Raw genomic sequence first — 18,447 nt, forward strand, 5'->3', positions numbered from 1 at the left:
GATGATGAATGGCTATAGATTGAAATACGTGATCAAACTTTGTTTTGGAAAGGCCAAATTGTACATGTTTTTTTTTTATTTGGCCTCTGCCACAAACTTGTGTCATTGACCTAAAGTCCTAATTGTTATATTGATGAAATATAAAAGCACTAAGCACTGGAATGGAAACATAGCAATGAACTGTTTACTTGGTGACTGCCAGAACTAGTAGCCTTCATTCCTTGACTCTGTTTTTCAATCATTGTCACTTCTGTTTTGCAATTAAAAACATTCATATTTCTGCTTTGTTCTTCCTGCTCATTCCAGAAATCAAATTCTTCCACAACTGGTGAGAAAATAACCAAGCTATACGAACTTGGGAATGAGCAGGAGCGTAAAATGTGGGTAGACCGTTATTTGTCCTTCATGGAGGAGAGAGGAACTCCAGTGGCTAATTTGCCTGCTGTGGGCAAGAAGCCATTAGATCTCTATCGACTTTACATTTGTGTCAAGGAGATTGGCGGTCTAGCACAGGTAGGTGCTGATAAATATATTGTGTAGTTCAGGATTATTTATTGGACGTATTTTGTCTGATGTTTGGATGTTACTGCAACTAAAGATTCATTTTGCAGTGTGTTTTGGTAAAAGTCTTGCAGAGAAAAATCTTTCTATTAACTTTGACAAAGTAACAACGTGGGCTGTGATGAATCATTTAACATATTTCAAGGATGCTTGTAGTTTGTAAAATGATCTGCATGTAAACATAACATTAAAATCTTTATTGTCACTGCAGCCTGGTTGCTTGACAACTGCATACACATCAGAGCATAAAGGAAGATTTCACTGCCCATCTTGTAATATCACTGAAATATAAACCGTTCTTATGTTCAGCTTTCATTTTTATATTTTACTCCCCAAGTACTAGACCAATTATCATCCACTGTTTATTGTGGCTTAGTACTAAGTAAAAGTTCTGTATTGTACTCTTTTGAGTCTGGAGATTTTGTTCTATACATTACTTTGTATGACATTAAGTCCCACTACAGCAGAAGCCCAGTTTGAGAATTGTGAAATTGAATTACAAGCAAGTAGGACAGGCTCAGTATTAGTTGCAGACTGACAGCTTCCCTGAGATGAAGTTGCACTTTTACATGTTTCACCACACATATTCCTGAATCCAAAATTAGACTCACTTGTGAGTTAGCATGGGTTTATGATACGTGATTGGATCAGAGTCAGTGGTTTGTCATATAGCAGGGTAGATTGGTATAAAAATTAAGGGAAGCATATGTCCCATTAGAGAATGAAGATCACAGGTAAGAAATTTAATGATAATTAATCTGATGGTCTTCAATTGAATAAACACTGCAGTGGAACAGGACATACAGTACACGTTACTGTGACTGCAGTCACCTACCTTTAGTGGACAAAGTTATGTAAATTGATTAAATTTCAACCCAGCAACATTAAAATTTAATTAAGATAGGGCAGAAGTGTGAGTAATATACCTGAGTTTGGCTTCATTTGACTAGTCAACCTGGGTCAAGTGATTAGTGCAATCACAGGTGGTTGTACAACTGAGATACTGGGCACAATGTGATGAACAACTCAGCTCATTGTAATCAGAAGGAAGTCAAAATTTTACTTGGAAAATTTGGCCAGGTGTATGTTTAGAGTTGTGATGTAGCCTTCACTGGCTAAGCCAGCATCTATTGGTTTTCTTATTTGCTCTGATGAATATATATACAAATCTGAATAGTCTGCGACTTGGAGCAGAACTTCCAGGCAGTGTGTTCCTGTTGCCCCAGTCCTTCGAGGTGGATAAAGTTGATAACTGAGATTGAGGTGGATGAGGCAGTTTTTTATAATGCCTCATATAGATGTTGTTTTTAGTAGCTGTGGTGTTGCCTTTGATTATGTTGCTAGGACTACAGACATGCAATAATTGGAAATTATTCCATCAAGCTCCTAATTTGCACCATGCAGAGAGTGTTAAGTCTATGAGGAGTGAGAAATGTTTCCAGCAAAATGATCTGCTGGTAATTAATTTTGTAGCCATTGCATTTACATGGCTTGTCTGGTTAAGATTATGATCAGATATGTTCCCCAGGGTGCCAGAATGCTGTGGGTGAGTTGAGCTCCTTTTTAATAGAGTTGGTCATCAGCCTGGATTTGAGATATAAATGACGCTTGCTACCTGAAAGGCCAAGATTGAAAATATAATGGATAAACCAGCAAGTTTCACTTTTGCTTGTGGATGAGGTCCTTATTTTCATTTCCTGTTCGCATCTTGCTATACGTGCATCTAGTCTGCTTTATTGCATTAGATATTGTGAATACAGCTGAATGCTGTACCATCAACAGCTTCGGTTGGCATGGTGGCACAACTGGTTGAATTGCTGCCTCAGAGCTCCAGCAAAACAGGTTTGATTCTGACCACAGTGTTAGTTTGTATCATCTACCTGTGATCACAAGTATTTCCCCTGGCTGATCCAGTTCCTCCCACATCCAAACTGATCACCAGTGATCAGTGGCAGGATCTAGGGGGTATTGAGGGTAATGTGAGGAGAATAAAATGGAACTTGGTGTAAGTAGGTGTGTGATGATTGGAGTGGACTGGATGGGGCAAAAGGCCTGCTTCTGAGTTGTATGACTCTATATCCCCATTCATGACTTTAAAGTGAAGGGAGAAACAACAGCGAAGCTGCTGTTTAGACCCTGGGGCACTCTCCTCAAGAGCTTTCCCAGCAACAATGGGTCATGGGGATTGGCCTCCAACAACCACAGTAATATTTATGTGGCTTGGTATGAGGCCATCAAATGAAGAGTTACTTTCTTGTTTCTTGTTACCATTAGCAACCTTCATGTCAAGGGCAATCACTCTCATCTCACTGTAGCGTTTCCTGTCAATGTGTAGACCAACATCAATTAGATCTGGAGCCATATGATTAAGCAGCATTTTTAATATAGTTAAATATAGTACTCTGTCATTTTAAACCTGTTTCTTTCTACCTAATCTGTTTCTTTATGTTTCCCCACCCCAACTCACCACCCAAAAAATACAGAAGCACTTGCTTGAACTAATTTGTCCAAGATTAATCAAACAGGAACATTCTCTTTCAGTTGCTTCAACATTTTTGGCAAGTGAATTTTGTAAATTTCCAGTTAGGCCTCTCGACCTCTATTTACTATCCTATTCCCAATTCACTTCAAACTCAACTCATTCTGTTTATGATCAGTGAAATTTCTTTTAGAAGATGCTTTGGATCTTCAAAAGTGAGGGAAAAGATGGTCAGAGAATTCAAGAACACAACTAAATATTGTATTTCAAATTCTTTTGAAATAATTATCAAACAGGTTCTCATTTTAACTTTTTCTTCCCAGGTGAACAAAAACAAAAAATGGCGTGAACTGGCAACAGCTCTGAGCGTAGGGACGTCAAGCAGTGCAGCAAGCTCACTCAAAAAGCAGTACATTCAGTACCTGTTTGCCTTTGAATGTAAGATTGAACGTGGAGAGGAGCCCCCTCCTGAGATGTTCAGTTCTGCTGAATCCAAAAAGCAACCTAAAATACAACCCCCTTCTCCTGGTAAGTACAAACACAGCACTGGGCTCTGCTTAAGCTGAATTATTTCTGTATTATTGTCTTTAAAATATTTTGCTCTTTGACTAAGATGATAAAAGTCTTTTAAGAAACTTTTGCTTATCATTTCAATGATACCACCTTGTGGACAAATATGTATTCCTTTCTGAGTTTTAAACAAGAAACTATTTTATGCACAACTTAAATATTTTAAAACTATCTTCCTTTGAACGTTCACACTTCCAGAGGCTGAGTTACATTTTAGTGAAGATTTAGTGAGTGTGTTTTGTGGCTTTAATAGAAGCAGCAACTTTGGAGACCTTGATAAAGTTGTAGTCTACAAGTAATGGTCTCCAAAGAGGGGCAATTGGAAGCAAGTTGCTCTATTATGAGCTGAATTACAGGTGCATTGAGCTTGGTTATTCTGGCTTCATGTAAAGTTACCCATTTTGAAGATGTGGGAAGTGATGAATGTGTACTTTGTTTCTCTATTATAAGAACATTCAGTTGACACCTGTAGCATTTGGCTACGTTTCAAAGCACATAGAATTCCTGTGCACTCAAATAAAAATATATAGAACAAATTGTTTTTTATTCCCTGCATTTTGAAATGGCCCCTCATTTGAAATTAGATTTTTTTTCAAATACTTAGAGATAGAAGACAAATAATACACCACAAAATCTGATGTGAGGGTTTGATGCCCTGTTTCTCACATCACTTTCTATTAATGTTTCATTGATCAACCAAAACACAGTCCAGAGAAAAACTTTCCTCTGTAGCCATTTATGCATCCCACATGGCCATATGAATGTGCAACCTCAGATTAGTAATGAAGAGCCACTAGCAGTAGAAGTGCAATGCAGCATTGTTGGAACTTCAGTGTAATCTTTAAATTAGGATAATACTCATCTCCCAGGTCAAACTTTAACTTTTCAGTCACCCAGCATCTCACTTATCACCCAGATACAACAACCTGAACCAAAAGAAGGCCCTCCTTTAACTGTGGACTCAGCTACCTCATAGTGTTTGCCAATCGCTGGACCAGGACAGAAACACTTATCTTTCGTCTGTTAATCTTTGGCTGCTGTATGACCAGTGGATGTCTAATCTTCACTTACGATGCACGACCAGCTCGGTTTAACTCAATCTCCATGGAAATCAGGCAGAAGGTCCACTTATTTGCATTAAAAATTTGGAATCATAAATTTTTTGTGATATAACTAAAGTTTCAGATCACCCGATATTACAATTAGTACCAAGGAAGATTGCAATAAAAAAATCAGAATCAGGTTTATCATCACCGGTATGTGACGAGAAATTTGTTAACTTAGCAGCAGCAACAGTTCAATGCAATACATAATATAGAAGAGAGGGAAAAAAATTAAATAAAAAATAAATAAATAAATATACGTATATTGAATAGTTTAAAAACGTGCAAAAAAACAGAAATACTGTATATTAAAAAAGTGAGGTACTGTCCAAGGGTTCAAAAAGTTACAGAATGGGTGTCTTGGTACAGCAATCTGACTAGGCTGCTCTCTTAAAAAGCAAATACTGAGAAGTTAGTGGAAATTTTCAGAATTTAATTGGGAATTGAATGTGGAAGAGACCACTCCATAGCTACAGAGTCAAGGGCACAGTAAGTAGAGACCATCTGGTAGGGTAGGAAGAAGTGGCAGAAATGTGTCTCGCTGCTTCTTAATTGGTTTTCAGAGTTAGTGACATTGAAGGTAACAACAATTGAAAGAACTGCAGAACAAGTCCATGACACATTGATGCAAATAACCACACAGCAGAATACGTAGTAAAGCTGCTATTTCACAGCTCCAAATGGTAACTCTTAAAATCAGATCCCTGTCTTTCAAGAATGATGCACACATGCGCAGGCAACTTGGAATTAACTTTCGTTATACTAAGTTTTCACAAAGCCATCGTTAATATTAAATTTAAGATTGATAGCTTTCTGTTAAATAGTACACCAAAGAACATGGAGGTATTTGCAGTTGAGTGTAAGATCAGCAATGATTTCATTGAGTATAGCACAGGCTCGAGCTAAAATGGCCTCAATCCCTGTTTTACTACAAACATGTCTTCATAACGATTTTCTGCTCTTTTTATTCACCCCCCCATGTTCTTAATTTACTTAAGATTCTGACTGTTACACTATTTCATATGAACTACTATTGCTACGCCTTGCTTCTTTCCTTTCTCAGTTTGACATGATAGACCCTCATTTGAATATCTGTTTTTTCCCTATCATCTCCCCCCCCCCCCATGTGTTTGTGCTGCTAAAAAGCATTTTAGGAGCTTTCTCTTTGCATGTCCTGTTTGGCTACCTCATGCACAGACTTATCAGCTGTTAAATATTATGTAAAGCTTTCTAAGTGATTATCAATCAGGGATAATTCCTATTTTTTTTCTTGGTTTCTCTTTCTGCCTGGCAACATGAATCATAACAAACCATATTTGTCATTGTCAGCAAGTTTCCCAAATACTGCTGAGTGTTTGCTGACAAGTGGTCATTGAAATGTCACATGTTGAGATAGGGAAATATTTGAGGCAAGATAAATTAGATGGAATGGTCTTGAATATAAACAGAAATTACCTCCAAGTGACCTCTGATCAGTGCAGATTAACTGCTGGTCCCACAACATCCTGCTCCTAAAAGTAAGGCCGTGAGTTCATACTGAGTGAATTGTCTTCCCAGCATGATGGCTGGCAGTGTAGTCTTAAGTGTGTGTGCATACTTAACCTCCAGTAACCTTTTATTGTTTACTTTGGAGAATAAATTGCAGCTCCTGGCAAGAAGTAGGGAAATCCTTGCAGTTTGCCAGCTCTTTATTAGCAAGGATTTAATGTTCTGATTTCACATGTTCTGAAGAAGAAAATATTGGCATGCCATGTGGTATTTGTAGGAATGAATAGAAGCTGCTAATAAACTGCTGCAGCCCTAAGGAAATTATTTTCAGCCATTTTTCTACTGTAACTGTAATAAATTAATCCTTATGAATTTAATCAATCCCGGATCAGTATTTTTTTTGGATTATTTTGGAAGAAACTATTTTATGATTATTACCCATGTATCTAAGTTACAGTTCTTGGATTAGTCTTTTAACTGTTCCGTTTTTCTTGGGGTTCCCTTGCATTCTATATTCATAAGCTAAATGTGAAGTGCACACACATCGACATATAGAAGCAACTGTCATGATGTATCTCAGTGCTGACGCCAATACTTGTAACCTGATGTGCATCCTAACATATCTGTTATATCCTGTGTAATACAGTTGGAAACTGTGCAGGGATTTCCACAGAAAAACATTTCCTTTCCATGATGTCGTTGTTTCATAATGTGCTTGCTTACTTTTCTAAAGTTGATTAGTTGAAATTTACTGTGGCGTATATACCACTGGTAGTTCTTATTGAACTGAATGTTGTTTTGAGTTTATGCTTTTGATGTCTCTTTTTGCAGTCTTCAGTACTGAGTAAAATATGTACACTTTATGAGGAAACAATGGAAATAATAAATAATATGTTGCTAGCTTCATTTGGTACACTTGATAAGTCAATATCCAGTTCAAAGCTAATTTTTTTTCAAACATTTGTCATGATTTACCCTAGTTTACTTCACCACAACCTATCACCCCACCATAAAAATATCAAGACACGGTCAAATTGTGAGGTGATCACCTAATTGTAACAGTTCTTTCCCCATGGATTTAAAAGTGCCTATCCAATAAGACAATTGTCCCTGATCTTAATAATCTCTTGTTTGCACTTCCCTTGAGTATTATGTTGGCCTGTCACAGGGCCAGTTGACTTCACAAAGGGCTGGATATTTAGCATTCACTGTTACCACACCATGAATATGACAGCATAAATTCAGACATCTGGAAGTTCCTGTCAATAATACTCTGCTTTTCCACAGAAGTACTATTTGCAGTGTCCTCCAGTGTAATAATCTGATGTGCATTATATATTTAGAAATGTTACAAAAGTTAACACAGGTGTAATATAAGGGAAAAAATGTTAAATTTTGCTGCATGACTAGGGAGTTTATAATAGTATACTTTGCCATAATACTGCTTAATAACCACTCTGGTCCTAACTTGTGTGTTGTTATTGCCACACAGAAATATTATAAATATAAATGAGTTTTTAAATATACTTTTAAATGTTTGTTAATGTTATTTCATCTTCTTCCTTGATCTAATGTTTAAGCTCTAAGTTTTACTTTGCACTGTTTAAAATGTCAGTTAAATATTGAATTTTGTGCAAGCTGGTACTATGTTAGGCCACATGATGACTGTTACTAGCTTCAGTACATCTATAAGACATGGTGGCTTACAGGAAAAATCATGTAAAAATATACACTATAGTGGTCAATAGAGCTTTATGGACTGTTTCTCCCCCCCCGCCCGCCCCAAGTCAGCCAAACGTGCAAGGACTTTTGCTGCTAACTGATGCTTGCACCATCGGTTGACTTTGGGGGGTGGGGGAGGGGGAAAGCAACCATGAAGCTCTACTGACTGCTGTAGTATAGATTTTTAGATTTTGTTTACCCCTGTTGGCCACTGTTTCCTATAGATGTACTGAAGCCAGCATAACCACTTTCAGAATGGATAATAACCCACTAAGCTTGCAGCAACTGTTGTGGCTGGCCAGTAAAAGAGATGATTGAAGTGAGTTGTTGGTTGTTGCCTACAACTCAATATGGAGTTATGTTTCTTGCAGCCAGAAGTGCTAGTCTGATCCTGACAGTTGTTCAGTCATTAGCCTCCTAGGATCATTGGTGTGAGAAAATTAATTAAAGAAAGGTAATCAACTTGAAACAGTAGCTGCGTTTTTCTCTCTCCACAGTATTTACCTGATATGCTTTCTATCTAAATTGTTTTCTGTTTTTAAATTTGGTAGGGGATTTAGTCTTTTATTATGTTATCTGTACTGTGAACATTTTCAGTCATGAGACACTAGAGTTATTTGAAGAATCTTCACAGGAATTGCTTGATTGAAGTAAATCACCATACAAACGAGTTGATAAACTAATATAAAATACATGTATAAGAAAAACAATCTTTCATTTTATAGCAGGTTCCGGTTCTCTACAAGGACCACAGACACCTCAGTCCACAAGCAGCTCAATGGCAGAAAGTGGGGATTTGAAGCCACCAACTCCTGTATCAACACCCCATGGACAAATGACACCCATGCAAGGGAACAGGTATTGATATAGTAAAACAAATGTCTTTGAATTGTTACTGCTTTTTGAGAAATGAATTACTGTTGTCAAGATAGAAAGGTCGGTGTAAGTTCAGCACTGACAGACCCCATCACTGACTTTTGGTGTTAATGCCATTAAAGTCATAATCTTTTCTGAAGTAAATTTTACTGGAAGTAAGCAAACAATTATTTAATAATTATTATTAGTACAGAAAGTTGCAGGTTAGATTCACAGGGGTGGCACCAGGATTGGCAGATAGAGTTATGCTGGAGGTATAACTGACTATGTTCATTGGAGCAGAAATGGCTAAAAAGAAGTCTTGGTTCAAACTAAGAGGAGCTTTCTCTAAAGAATGAATAAGAATGATTATTCCTTCAAATTGTTGTAAATTATTATAATCAGTATTGCATAGCCTGTAAGGGTACTGGAAGCCACCAGTAATAATTTTTCAAATATGAACTGGTAGTGAAAGGAGAAGGGGATGGTGAGGCTTATTGGCTAGCTGTACTAACAAAAGGTGCCAAATATTCTGTTTTATTCTCCATAGATTCAAAATCCCAATTGGTAATTCAGTGAGAAAGGATTGTTAATTTCAAATTATCATTAAAAGAAGAGAGATGCTGAGATTTATTTTTGTCATCGCTGTGTTAATTTGAAAAGAATGGGGTTCAAATAGAAGGGGGAGAGAATAGAGAAAAAGGATTTAGGTTAAACAAATCGTTTTTCTGCCAGTACTACTTTGTCAGTTTTTCATTGAAAATTATTAGGTGCTCATTTATAATAGCTTGCAGTGCCATCTTATCACACAGTAATATTAAAAATATGAATTGAGTTATTAATTAAAAAAACCTTATAAGCCAAACATTTAATGTGTTTTAATGCAATAGTTCCTAAATTATGTAAGGTTAAACATTAGAATATAGAAAAATAAAATCATGAAGGTTCCATTGGAGGACTATTTATACACCAAAATATAAAATAAGGCATCAGGCTATTGTGCGTAAAGTTTATTCAGCATTATTTATTCACTCTTTATTTAAGAGTTAATATTCCCACTCTACCATTGGCTGCAAGACATTTTGGCAGATATTGCACATGCATAAAATCAGAGCAAATTATAATGTACAAGCTTTTTATTTAGGGGAAAGAAGTCCTTAAAATAATGATGAGTGGTGGCCCAGGACATACTTAAGCATGTCATGCCCAATTAACATCCACGGGCAGCTCCCTTTGAAATTAGACCATTATGATTTGTAATGTGTGTCATCTCACAGACTAATTTGAGCATTACTGTTGGAGTTTAATTATCTGTGACCCCAGTATTGTTTGGGATCATTGGATTCCTTTATAAATGCAAGTGAATTAAGCTCACAGCAGTCTGTCTCTATCTAAAAGTAAAACTGTCATAACAATTTTACAATTCCTTGGGGCATTGTTAACTGATTCTAACGAGCTTAAAGTGGCATTAGGCTGAATGTCAGGTCAGGTCAATACGTGCCCTTCCCTGTTACAACAATAATGCAGAAGTTCTGTGGATCGCGGGCAACAATGCAACATGTTGCAATTATTTTTCTCTGTTATCTTTCCTGAATGCTGTTTGTATGTATTCAGTCAGCTGAAAGGATAGAGTAGTCTGAAGGCTGAACTTGTTGCTCTCATTCAGAACTGTTGCATAATGAATTATCTGCAGTTTTTGCATCGCAGTCATTGTTGCTTGCCTGTTGCAAGCAAAGTGCTTTAGCCGCATGACGTTTCTGCTGGTGACTATAATGTAGATGGCAAAAATAACTGAACTGATTAAAGCAAACTTGAACAGCAAGTACCTGTAGTTCACTTTTGGGACCCCCCAGTAGAAAAAGGAATACAATGTTCTGAAGTGGTAGACTGTTTTTTCATTGACAATTAGAAATAGGGAAAATAAGAACAGGAGTTAGTCATACAGCCCTGAATTTGTTTCACATTCCGTTAGATCTTGACCAATTTGTATCTTAAGTACATTTACCTGCCTGAATTCATAATCTTTAATACCTTTGCATAACAAAACTCTTAACTGTTTAGAGATGTTCAATTGACCTCAATGACTTCAGAGTACATAACTCCAGACTTCCACTAATCTTTGTACAAAGAAGCATTACCTATTTTGTTCATGAACAACCTTCCTGCAATTTTAAAGTCATACCTATTTGTTCTGAAACCTCCCAAAAGAGGAAATAGTTGGTTTCTCTTCAATAAACTATAACCATCCTTCACCATTTTAAAGACAAATTATATTGTCTCTCCATCTTCCACACTGAAGTTTAATCGAAGAAACATCTCTTCATAACATAACCCCATTGGCTCCAGGCACGATCTGGTAAACCTGTGCTCCACCTCATCAAAATTCATTGTATGCTTCATGAGGTGGGCTACCCCATATTCTAAATAAAGTAAGAGCTTTATGTGATAATAAAATATTAACCATAGAAACCACTTCTATTCTAATTTATTTTGGGTTTTTTTGTATTTATTGATCTCTATCGGTTTATGAGCATCAGTGTCTCTATTTTTAACCTGAACAGGAATAATGCAATCAGCGTACAAGATCCCTTCTCGGATGTTAGTGACCCAGCATTTCAGAAATGGGGCTCCATGACACCGAATACACCATATCAACCAGGCATGAATATGCCTGAAATGATGAGTCGAATGTCATATGAACCCAATAAGGATCCCTTTGGTGGTATGAGGAAAGGTAGAAAATACTTCTTTTAATTTCCAACTTTAAAATTCCAATTAAGATGGGAAAATAGCACTGAGGAAGAATGAAAGTTATTACCAAGAATATGCAGAAAGGCTCAGGATTGAAGTTAATAACCTAAATATAACCAATTGAATTGAATGCATTTTGATCAGGGAAATCTTGCGACATACCAGAAATATGCATACTCATTCTGCCCAGTTGAAAGCCATGAATGTATTTAGATATTTATAAACCTACTCATGCATATGGAATCTGTTTGAGCAGCTACAGTAAATCCCTTCAGAATTGAGCATCAAAAGCTAAGATGAGTTATCCTATTCAGAAATTCCTGTTAAAGTGTAAGCATTTAAACTCTGCTACTTAATTTTAAAAGCTGTTACCTAGCTTTATGAAGCAATCATTCTATACCAGCATGGGGGTTGTCTTCAGAGAATTGCCCTTACCATCTGCTCCTCTCAGATGTTTTGATCTGAAGAAGTTACTACTGATTTTTGTTTTATTTTGTGTGCTGACAGATGGTGAAATAGGCACTAATGCCACACAATAATGTGACCATCCATTATAGATGTTCCACTTTCACTTAAAGCACATTGTGCCAAAATTTGCTATTCTATTTATGTATATGTCAGGGGAATCATAAATAAATCCAGTCATGCACTTGCTCATTTCAGCACACTGGATAATAATCAGTGAATTCCAAGTAAATTTTTCCCCTCTTTCCTTGCTCATTGTCCAGTGTCCAATTGTAGCTTTTCACTGCTCAGCCATCTTCTAGGTAAAGAATCCATTGTGGGATCTTCCTATTTGTGGTTTGCAGTTTCTTATCATTAAAGCCAGTTTCACTAGGTAATTTACCCTTACATTCAGACAGGCATCCGCAAGCTGGGCATTGCTTTGTGTTTGATTCAGTGCTTACAATCAATGGCTGGTTACATTCAAGTTGCATCTACCTTTATTAATGCAAAGTAATCTGGACAATGCTGGAGTATCTGCATGCAAAATCTGGTGTGATTAGTGGATAATTGATAATTTTGTTTCACTGGATCTTATTGTTTAATGTGCCAAGTCTAAACATGTCCAGAAATTTTAATAAGGACCAAGGGTGAATACTTATTTGTGAAGATAGCCATTTTCTTCTTCTTAAAGGCAACTGTTAACCTCTTCTTTATGAGCTAAATATGTTCCAATGGCTTCATGCATCTTCTTTGTACATTGTGCTTTAAAAGCATGAGCTTAAGTAAAGTCCATCAGTCATTGTTTATATTCAGATTTCCTTTTCCTGTGCTCAGCTAACTACCTGAGAGTTTAACATAATCATCTGATTTTGTCCCTCTGTTTATCATGCTCTTGTGTATCTGAACTTACATCTTTAAGACTTCTAGAGCCCAACCAATCTGAATCTAGATCAACTGTGCATTTAAAAGTTGCTGGTGAACGCAGCAGGCCAGGCAGCTTCTCTAGGAAGAGGTACAGTCGACGTTTCGGGCCGAGACGCTTCGTCAGGATTAACTGATAGTAAGAGATTTGAGAGGGGGAGGGGGAGATCCGAAATGATAGGAGAAGACAGGAGGGGGAGGGATGGAGCCAAGAGCTGGACAGTCGATTGGCAAAGGGGATACGAGAGGATCGTGGGACAGGAGGCCCAGGGAGAAGGAAAAGGGGGGGGGGGAAGCCCAGAGGATGGGCAAGGGGTATAGTGAGAGGGACAGAGGGAGAAAAAGGAGAGAGAGAAAAAGAACGTGTGTATACAGCCCCATCCGTTGTTTGTTTATTTATGTATATACACACATTCTTTTTCTCACTCTCCTTTTTTCTCCCTCTGTCCCTGTCACTATAACCCTTGCCCATCCTCTGGGCTTTATCCCCCTTCCCCCTTTTCTTTCTCCCTAGGCTTCCTGTCCCATGATCCTCTCATATCCCTTTTGCCAATGGACTGTCCAGCTCTTGGCTCCATCCCTCCCCCTCCTGTCTTCTCCTATCATTTCAGATCTCCCCCCTCCCCCTCCCACTTTCAAATCTCTTACTATCTCTTCTTTCAGTTAGTCCTGACGAAGGGTCTCGGCCCGAAATGTCGACTGTACCTCTTCCTAGAGATGCTGCCTGGCCTGCTGCGTTCACCAGCAACTTTTATGTGTGTTGCTTGAAATTCCAGCATCTGCAGATTTCCTCGTGTCAACTGTGCATTTAATTCCTTGAATTTCTTGATAAAATGCTTTACTGGCAAAGGTATAATTTAACTGAAATGTGTCCATTCTTTGCACTTGTAAATAATTCATTTAACATATCTAATATTTTTTAATAGCGGTCTGTGCATCATTTCCCTTAATCAGTCTTTAACACTATTGCATTGCATTCCAGAAAACACATGTATTTATCTTTGAGTTTTGTACCTGTAAGAATATAGAAACATGTCTACAAATATACATATGTGAAAAGATGTAGATGGCTATCAGGTTTCAAGTGATCTGTACATTCACCTAGTACAATCAACATAGTCAATATCACCCTCAACTAGAAACAGAAGTCTGTCATACCGAGCTTCATCTTCAACATGTATGAACAAGCAGTTTTAATGCACTTGAGTTGCTTAGTGATTTGTTAGTTAAATAAATATATCTGGAACAATTGAAATTGTTTTACTGTCATGATGGATTTTATATTTCTTAAGTCCAGGGTCTGGATTGCTAGTTCAGTGACATAACTACTGTGCCTCTCTACCCTGTATAGCCAGTTCCCCAAAATATCTGATTGAGCATTCCCCCCCCCCCATGTTTCTCAGATAAAGAAATCCTTATGAAATCTAAATCTTTGAAGTAGCTTTAAAATGTTACATTTGAAAATCTTTTTAAAAACTCATCTACTTTCTAACTTCAGTAAGGGAATAAGAGACAATATAGATACTTTATAAAGGTGAGCTGTTTATAATTGCAGCCAGTTCTTGACCAGGAACATTTCCATCAGTGCATCTGTTCTGTGCCTTGGACTTATAGAGAAGGTGCTGTGATGTACCCCATGATACTGCATCAGTGATTGAATATTTTACACTTCTCAGAAATGAAACCGTGATTACTTTTTCCTGGGATAGCTGATGAAGTAGTATTTGACTAATTAAGTCTGTTGTAGTAGTCACATCACTATAGTGTCAAAATATAATATTTCTATCCATTTCAAACTTAGACCTTGCGATACGCAGAGAGAAATTTGCAGGAAGGTTTTATACCTTAACTTTGCAGCACGCCATTTAATTTTGTACTTTGTACTTTGTATTTTTTAAGTAACTTGACTTATTTCACCATAGTGCCTGGAAGTAATGATCCTTTTATGCCTCCTGGAGTCATGCCTAACAGTGGGATGCAGGATCTGTATAACCGTACTCCATCAGGAGGAATGGGCAACTTGAGTATGGGTCAGCGGCAACAGTATGCTTATGGATCCAGTTATGACAGGAGGTAAATAAAACATTCTTATCATGGAGCTTTAAAAAAAATCATTATTTTATTTTTCAAGTTGAGTATAGAACAAATCATTTTTGTTTTTGTTCCTAGTAGTAGCATTAGAAATTCTGCTAATACCTATTTTTAATTTGATCTCAGAATGCAGATGTCCTGACAAACATTTATTGTCTACCCTGCCTGAAGGTAATGGTACTTGAATTGCCACAATTCTCGTATTACCACAATGCTGCAAGTTGAAGGAATTGCATTATTTACAGCTACTCATGATGAAGGGTCCACAGTAGACATCCAAGTCGATATGGTGTCTGATGGGAACTTGGAAGTGAAGGTGTCTCAATGCATCATTCACCTTGTTCATTTTGTCAATGCAAAATGCAGCATTGAGAGGTGATAAATACACACTACAATTCACCACTGGTGGTGCAAGTGAATATTTAGGAAAAGCATTTGGTAATCTTAATCAAGCATGCAGCTTTTTACCAAGAATAGTCATAGTCATACTTTATTGATCCCGGGGGAAATTGGTTTTCGTTACAGTTGCACCATAAATAATTAAATAGTAGTAAAACCATAAATAATTAAATAGTAATATGTAAATTATGCCAGGAAATAAGTCCAGGACCAGCCTGTTGGCTCAGGGTGTCTGACCCTCCAAGGGAGGAGTTGTAAAGTTTGATGGCCACAGGCAGGAATGACTTCCTATGACGCTCTGTGCTGCATCTCGGTGGAATGAGTCTCTGGCTGAATGTACTCCTGTGCCCACCCAGTACATTATGTAGTGGATGAGAGACATTGTCCAAGATGGCATGCAACTTAGACAGCATCCTCTTTTCAGACACCACCGTGAGAGAGTCCAGTTCCATCCCCACAACATCACTAGCCTTACAAATGAGTTGGTTGATTCTGTTGGTGTCTGCTACCCTCAGCCTGCTGCCCCAGCACACAATAGCAAACATGATAGCACTGGCCACCACAGACTCATAGAACATCCTCAGCATCGTCCGGCAGATGTTCAAGGACCTCAGTCTCCTCAGGAAATAGAGACGGCTCTGACCCTTCTTGTAGGCAGCCTCAGTGTTCTTTGACCAGTCCAGTTTATTGTCAATTTGTATCCCCAGGTATTTGTAATCCTCCACCATGTCCACACTGACCCCCTGGATGGAAACAGGGGTCACTGGTACCTTAGCTCTCCTCAGGTCTACCACCAGCTCCTTAGTCTTGAATGAGGTTCTTGAATGCAATCAGATGGAGAATATTCATTAGACTCAGGATTTGATTTTGTGTTGAAGTAAAGGCTTTGGCAACTCCACCTACCCAACCATGTGTTGCTATTGCGCAGACTCCTGCCATTAATATACTGAGGTGACTGTTGACAAGAAATTGAAACTAATCAGCCAAAAGGAGGGGTCAGAGGCTGGCTATACTATGGCAAATAGCCTGCAGGCAGAAATCAGGAGTGCATTGTCATACCATCCACTTATTGGACAAGAGCTATTTCAAAAGCATTAAAGATGATCAGCATCATCCAGAACCAAACAGCCATCTTACTTGGCACTCATGTGGCTACTTTGTAAGGTATCTAAAAGTTGCACTGCAGTTGTTTACCTAGTCTGCCCTGATTCTAACTCCCTAACATCCATCTGGACTTGGATGATGAACTCATGGCAGATCATTTCCAACAGCACAAGGGACATAATTTCAGAAGGAATGCAGCAGTTCAAGAAGCTGATATACACAACAAATGGGCAATAATGCTAAGGCCACACATAAAATGGTAACGAACATGGTCTGGGGGATATTCAGGAATGTTAAGAATAAATTGTAAATGTTTATGTTGGAAAGCTGTGAATACTGTGGTGCCACAGGATTCTGTGCTGGGGCCCCAGTTATTTATTGTCTCTGTCAATGACTTGGAGGAGGCCACAAGTGTAATTTATTGAAAAATATAAAAAGAAAATGCTGGAAATGCCCAGCAAGTCAGGCGGCGCCTGAGAAGGAAAAACCAGTTAATGTTTAATATTCTCATAAAAAAGTTACTCATTTGAAAGATTCACTTTTTCTCTCCCCATAGTTGCAGCTTGACCTAATGAGTATTACATTATGTTCTGTTTTTATTTCGGGATTTTGTTTTTCACCTTATGTGTAACATCTTCAGATTTGCTGCTAGGTGGTAGTGTGAGCAGTGGGAAAATGTAAAGGCGCCGAGGGATAGCGGCCAGTTAAGTGCTTGAAGGAGTTATGTGGCAAATGGAATATAAAGCATGAAGTCTTTCACCCCAGTTGAAAACATAGAATGTTTTACTTTGACTTTAAGTGGTGAGAAATGAAATCATGTTGATGTTGGAATATCCAAGACTTCCATCTACATAAATCACTGAAAGTTAACTGGTTAAGAAGGCAGACGGTCTATTGGCAATTACTTAAAGAGGATTTGAATTTAAGAGCAAAACTGTCTTGTTGAACTACATTAACTACACTGTGATCACATCTGGAATATTGGAATATTAGGCTAGGATTAAATCAGGGATTGCTGGGCGGTGTGGCTCGGAGGGCCTATTCTGTGCTGTATCTCAATAAGTAAATAAATCTGCAGATGGATGTTATTTGTGATGAAGTAGTACAGCAAACACTCAGCAGATTGATTCATTACATGGTATTTTTTCAATATTTCACAATATTTTTGCAACAAGAGGAAAAATTAAGCAGACTTCTAAACAGTTTTCAGTTCAGAAGAATGAGAGACCTTCCCATTGAAATGTTTTTAAAAAATCATATGGAGCTCATTAGGCTAGATGTCAGGTTGGTGCTTCACCTGACTGAAATGTCTAGAAGCAGTTGTCACTGTCTCACATTGTGGTTGATCAGTGGGTGGTGAATCTGAAAATTCTCTTAAGCTTGATAGAATTTTTAAGGGATCAAGGGAAATAGGGTTAATTCTGAAAAGTGAAGCAGAGGTGAAAGGTCCATCATGATAGAGCATGCACAAGGGGCCAAATTATCTACTCTGGTTCCTATTTCTTGTAAGACCACAAGACATATGAGCAGAATTAGGCTATTTGGCCCATCAAGTCTGCTATCCCATTAAATCACGGCTGATCCTTTTTCTCCCTCCTCAGTCCCGCTCCCCGTAACCTTTTCCACATAACCTTTGATGCCGTATCCATTCAAGAACCTATCAAGCTCTGCCTTAAATACACCCAACAACCTGGCCTCCACAGCTGCCTGTGGTAATAAATTCCATAAATCCTCCACATCTCTGTTTTAAATGGATGCCCCTGTATCCTGAGGCTGTGTCCCCTTGTCCTAGACTCCCCCCACCCCCATGGGAAACATCCTTTCCACATTTACACTGTCTAGGCCTTTCAACTTTCAAAGGTTTCAATGAGAATCCCCCCTCATCCTTCTGAATTTCAGTGAGTACAAACCTAGACCCATCAAATGTTCTGTGTATGATGTTCTTTCATTCCCGGA

At 38.0% G+C, this 18,447-nt stretch overlaps 1 protein-coding gene across 10 annotated transcripts in view; it reads left to right on the top strand.

Annotated features, from left to right (window-relative positions):
* Positions 1–18,447, top strand: part of arid1b (AT-rich interactive domain 1B) — a 416,405-nt gene that overhangs the window by 370,631 nt on the left and 27,327 nt on the right. For all 10 annotated transcript variants that reach the window (XM_072265352.1, XM_072265356.1, XM_072265355.1 and 7 more), the window contains 5 exons: positions 307–513; positions 3,364–3,568; positions 8,649–8,781; positions 11,340–11,512; positions 14,820–14,970. In XM_072265352.1, the coding sequence (XP_072121453.1) occupies positions 307–513; positions 3,364–3,568; positions 8,649–8,781; positions 11,340–11,512; positions 14,820–14,970 (869 nt within the window). The remainder of the gene's footprint in view (positions 1–306; positions 514–3,363; positions 3,569–8,648; positions 8,782–11,339; positions 11,513–14,819; positions 14,971–18,447) is intronic.

This window comes from Mobula birostris, chromosome 8 (genome assembly GCF_030028105.1).
Source record: "Mobula birostris isolate sMobBir1 chromosome 8, sMobBir1.hap1, whole genome shotgun sequence".
Lineage (NCBI taxonomy): Eukaryota > Metazoa > Chordata > Chondrichthyes > Myliobatiformes > Myliobatidae > Mobula > Mobula birostris.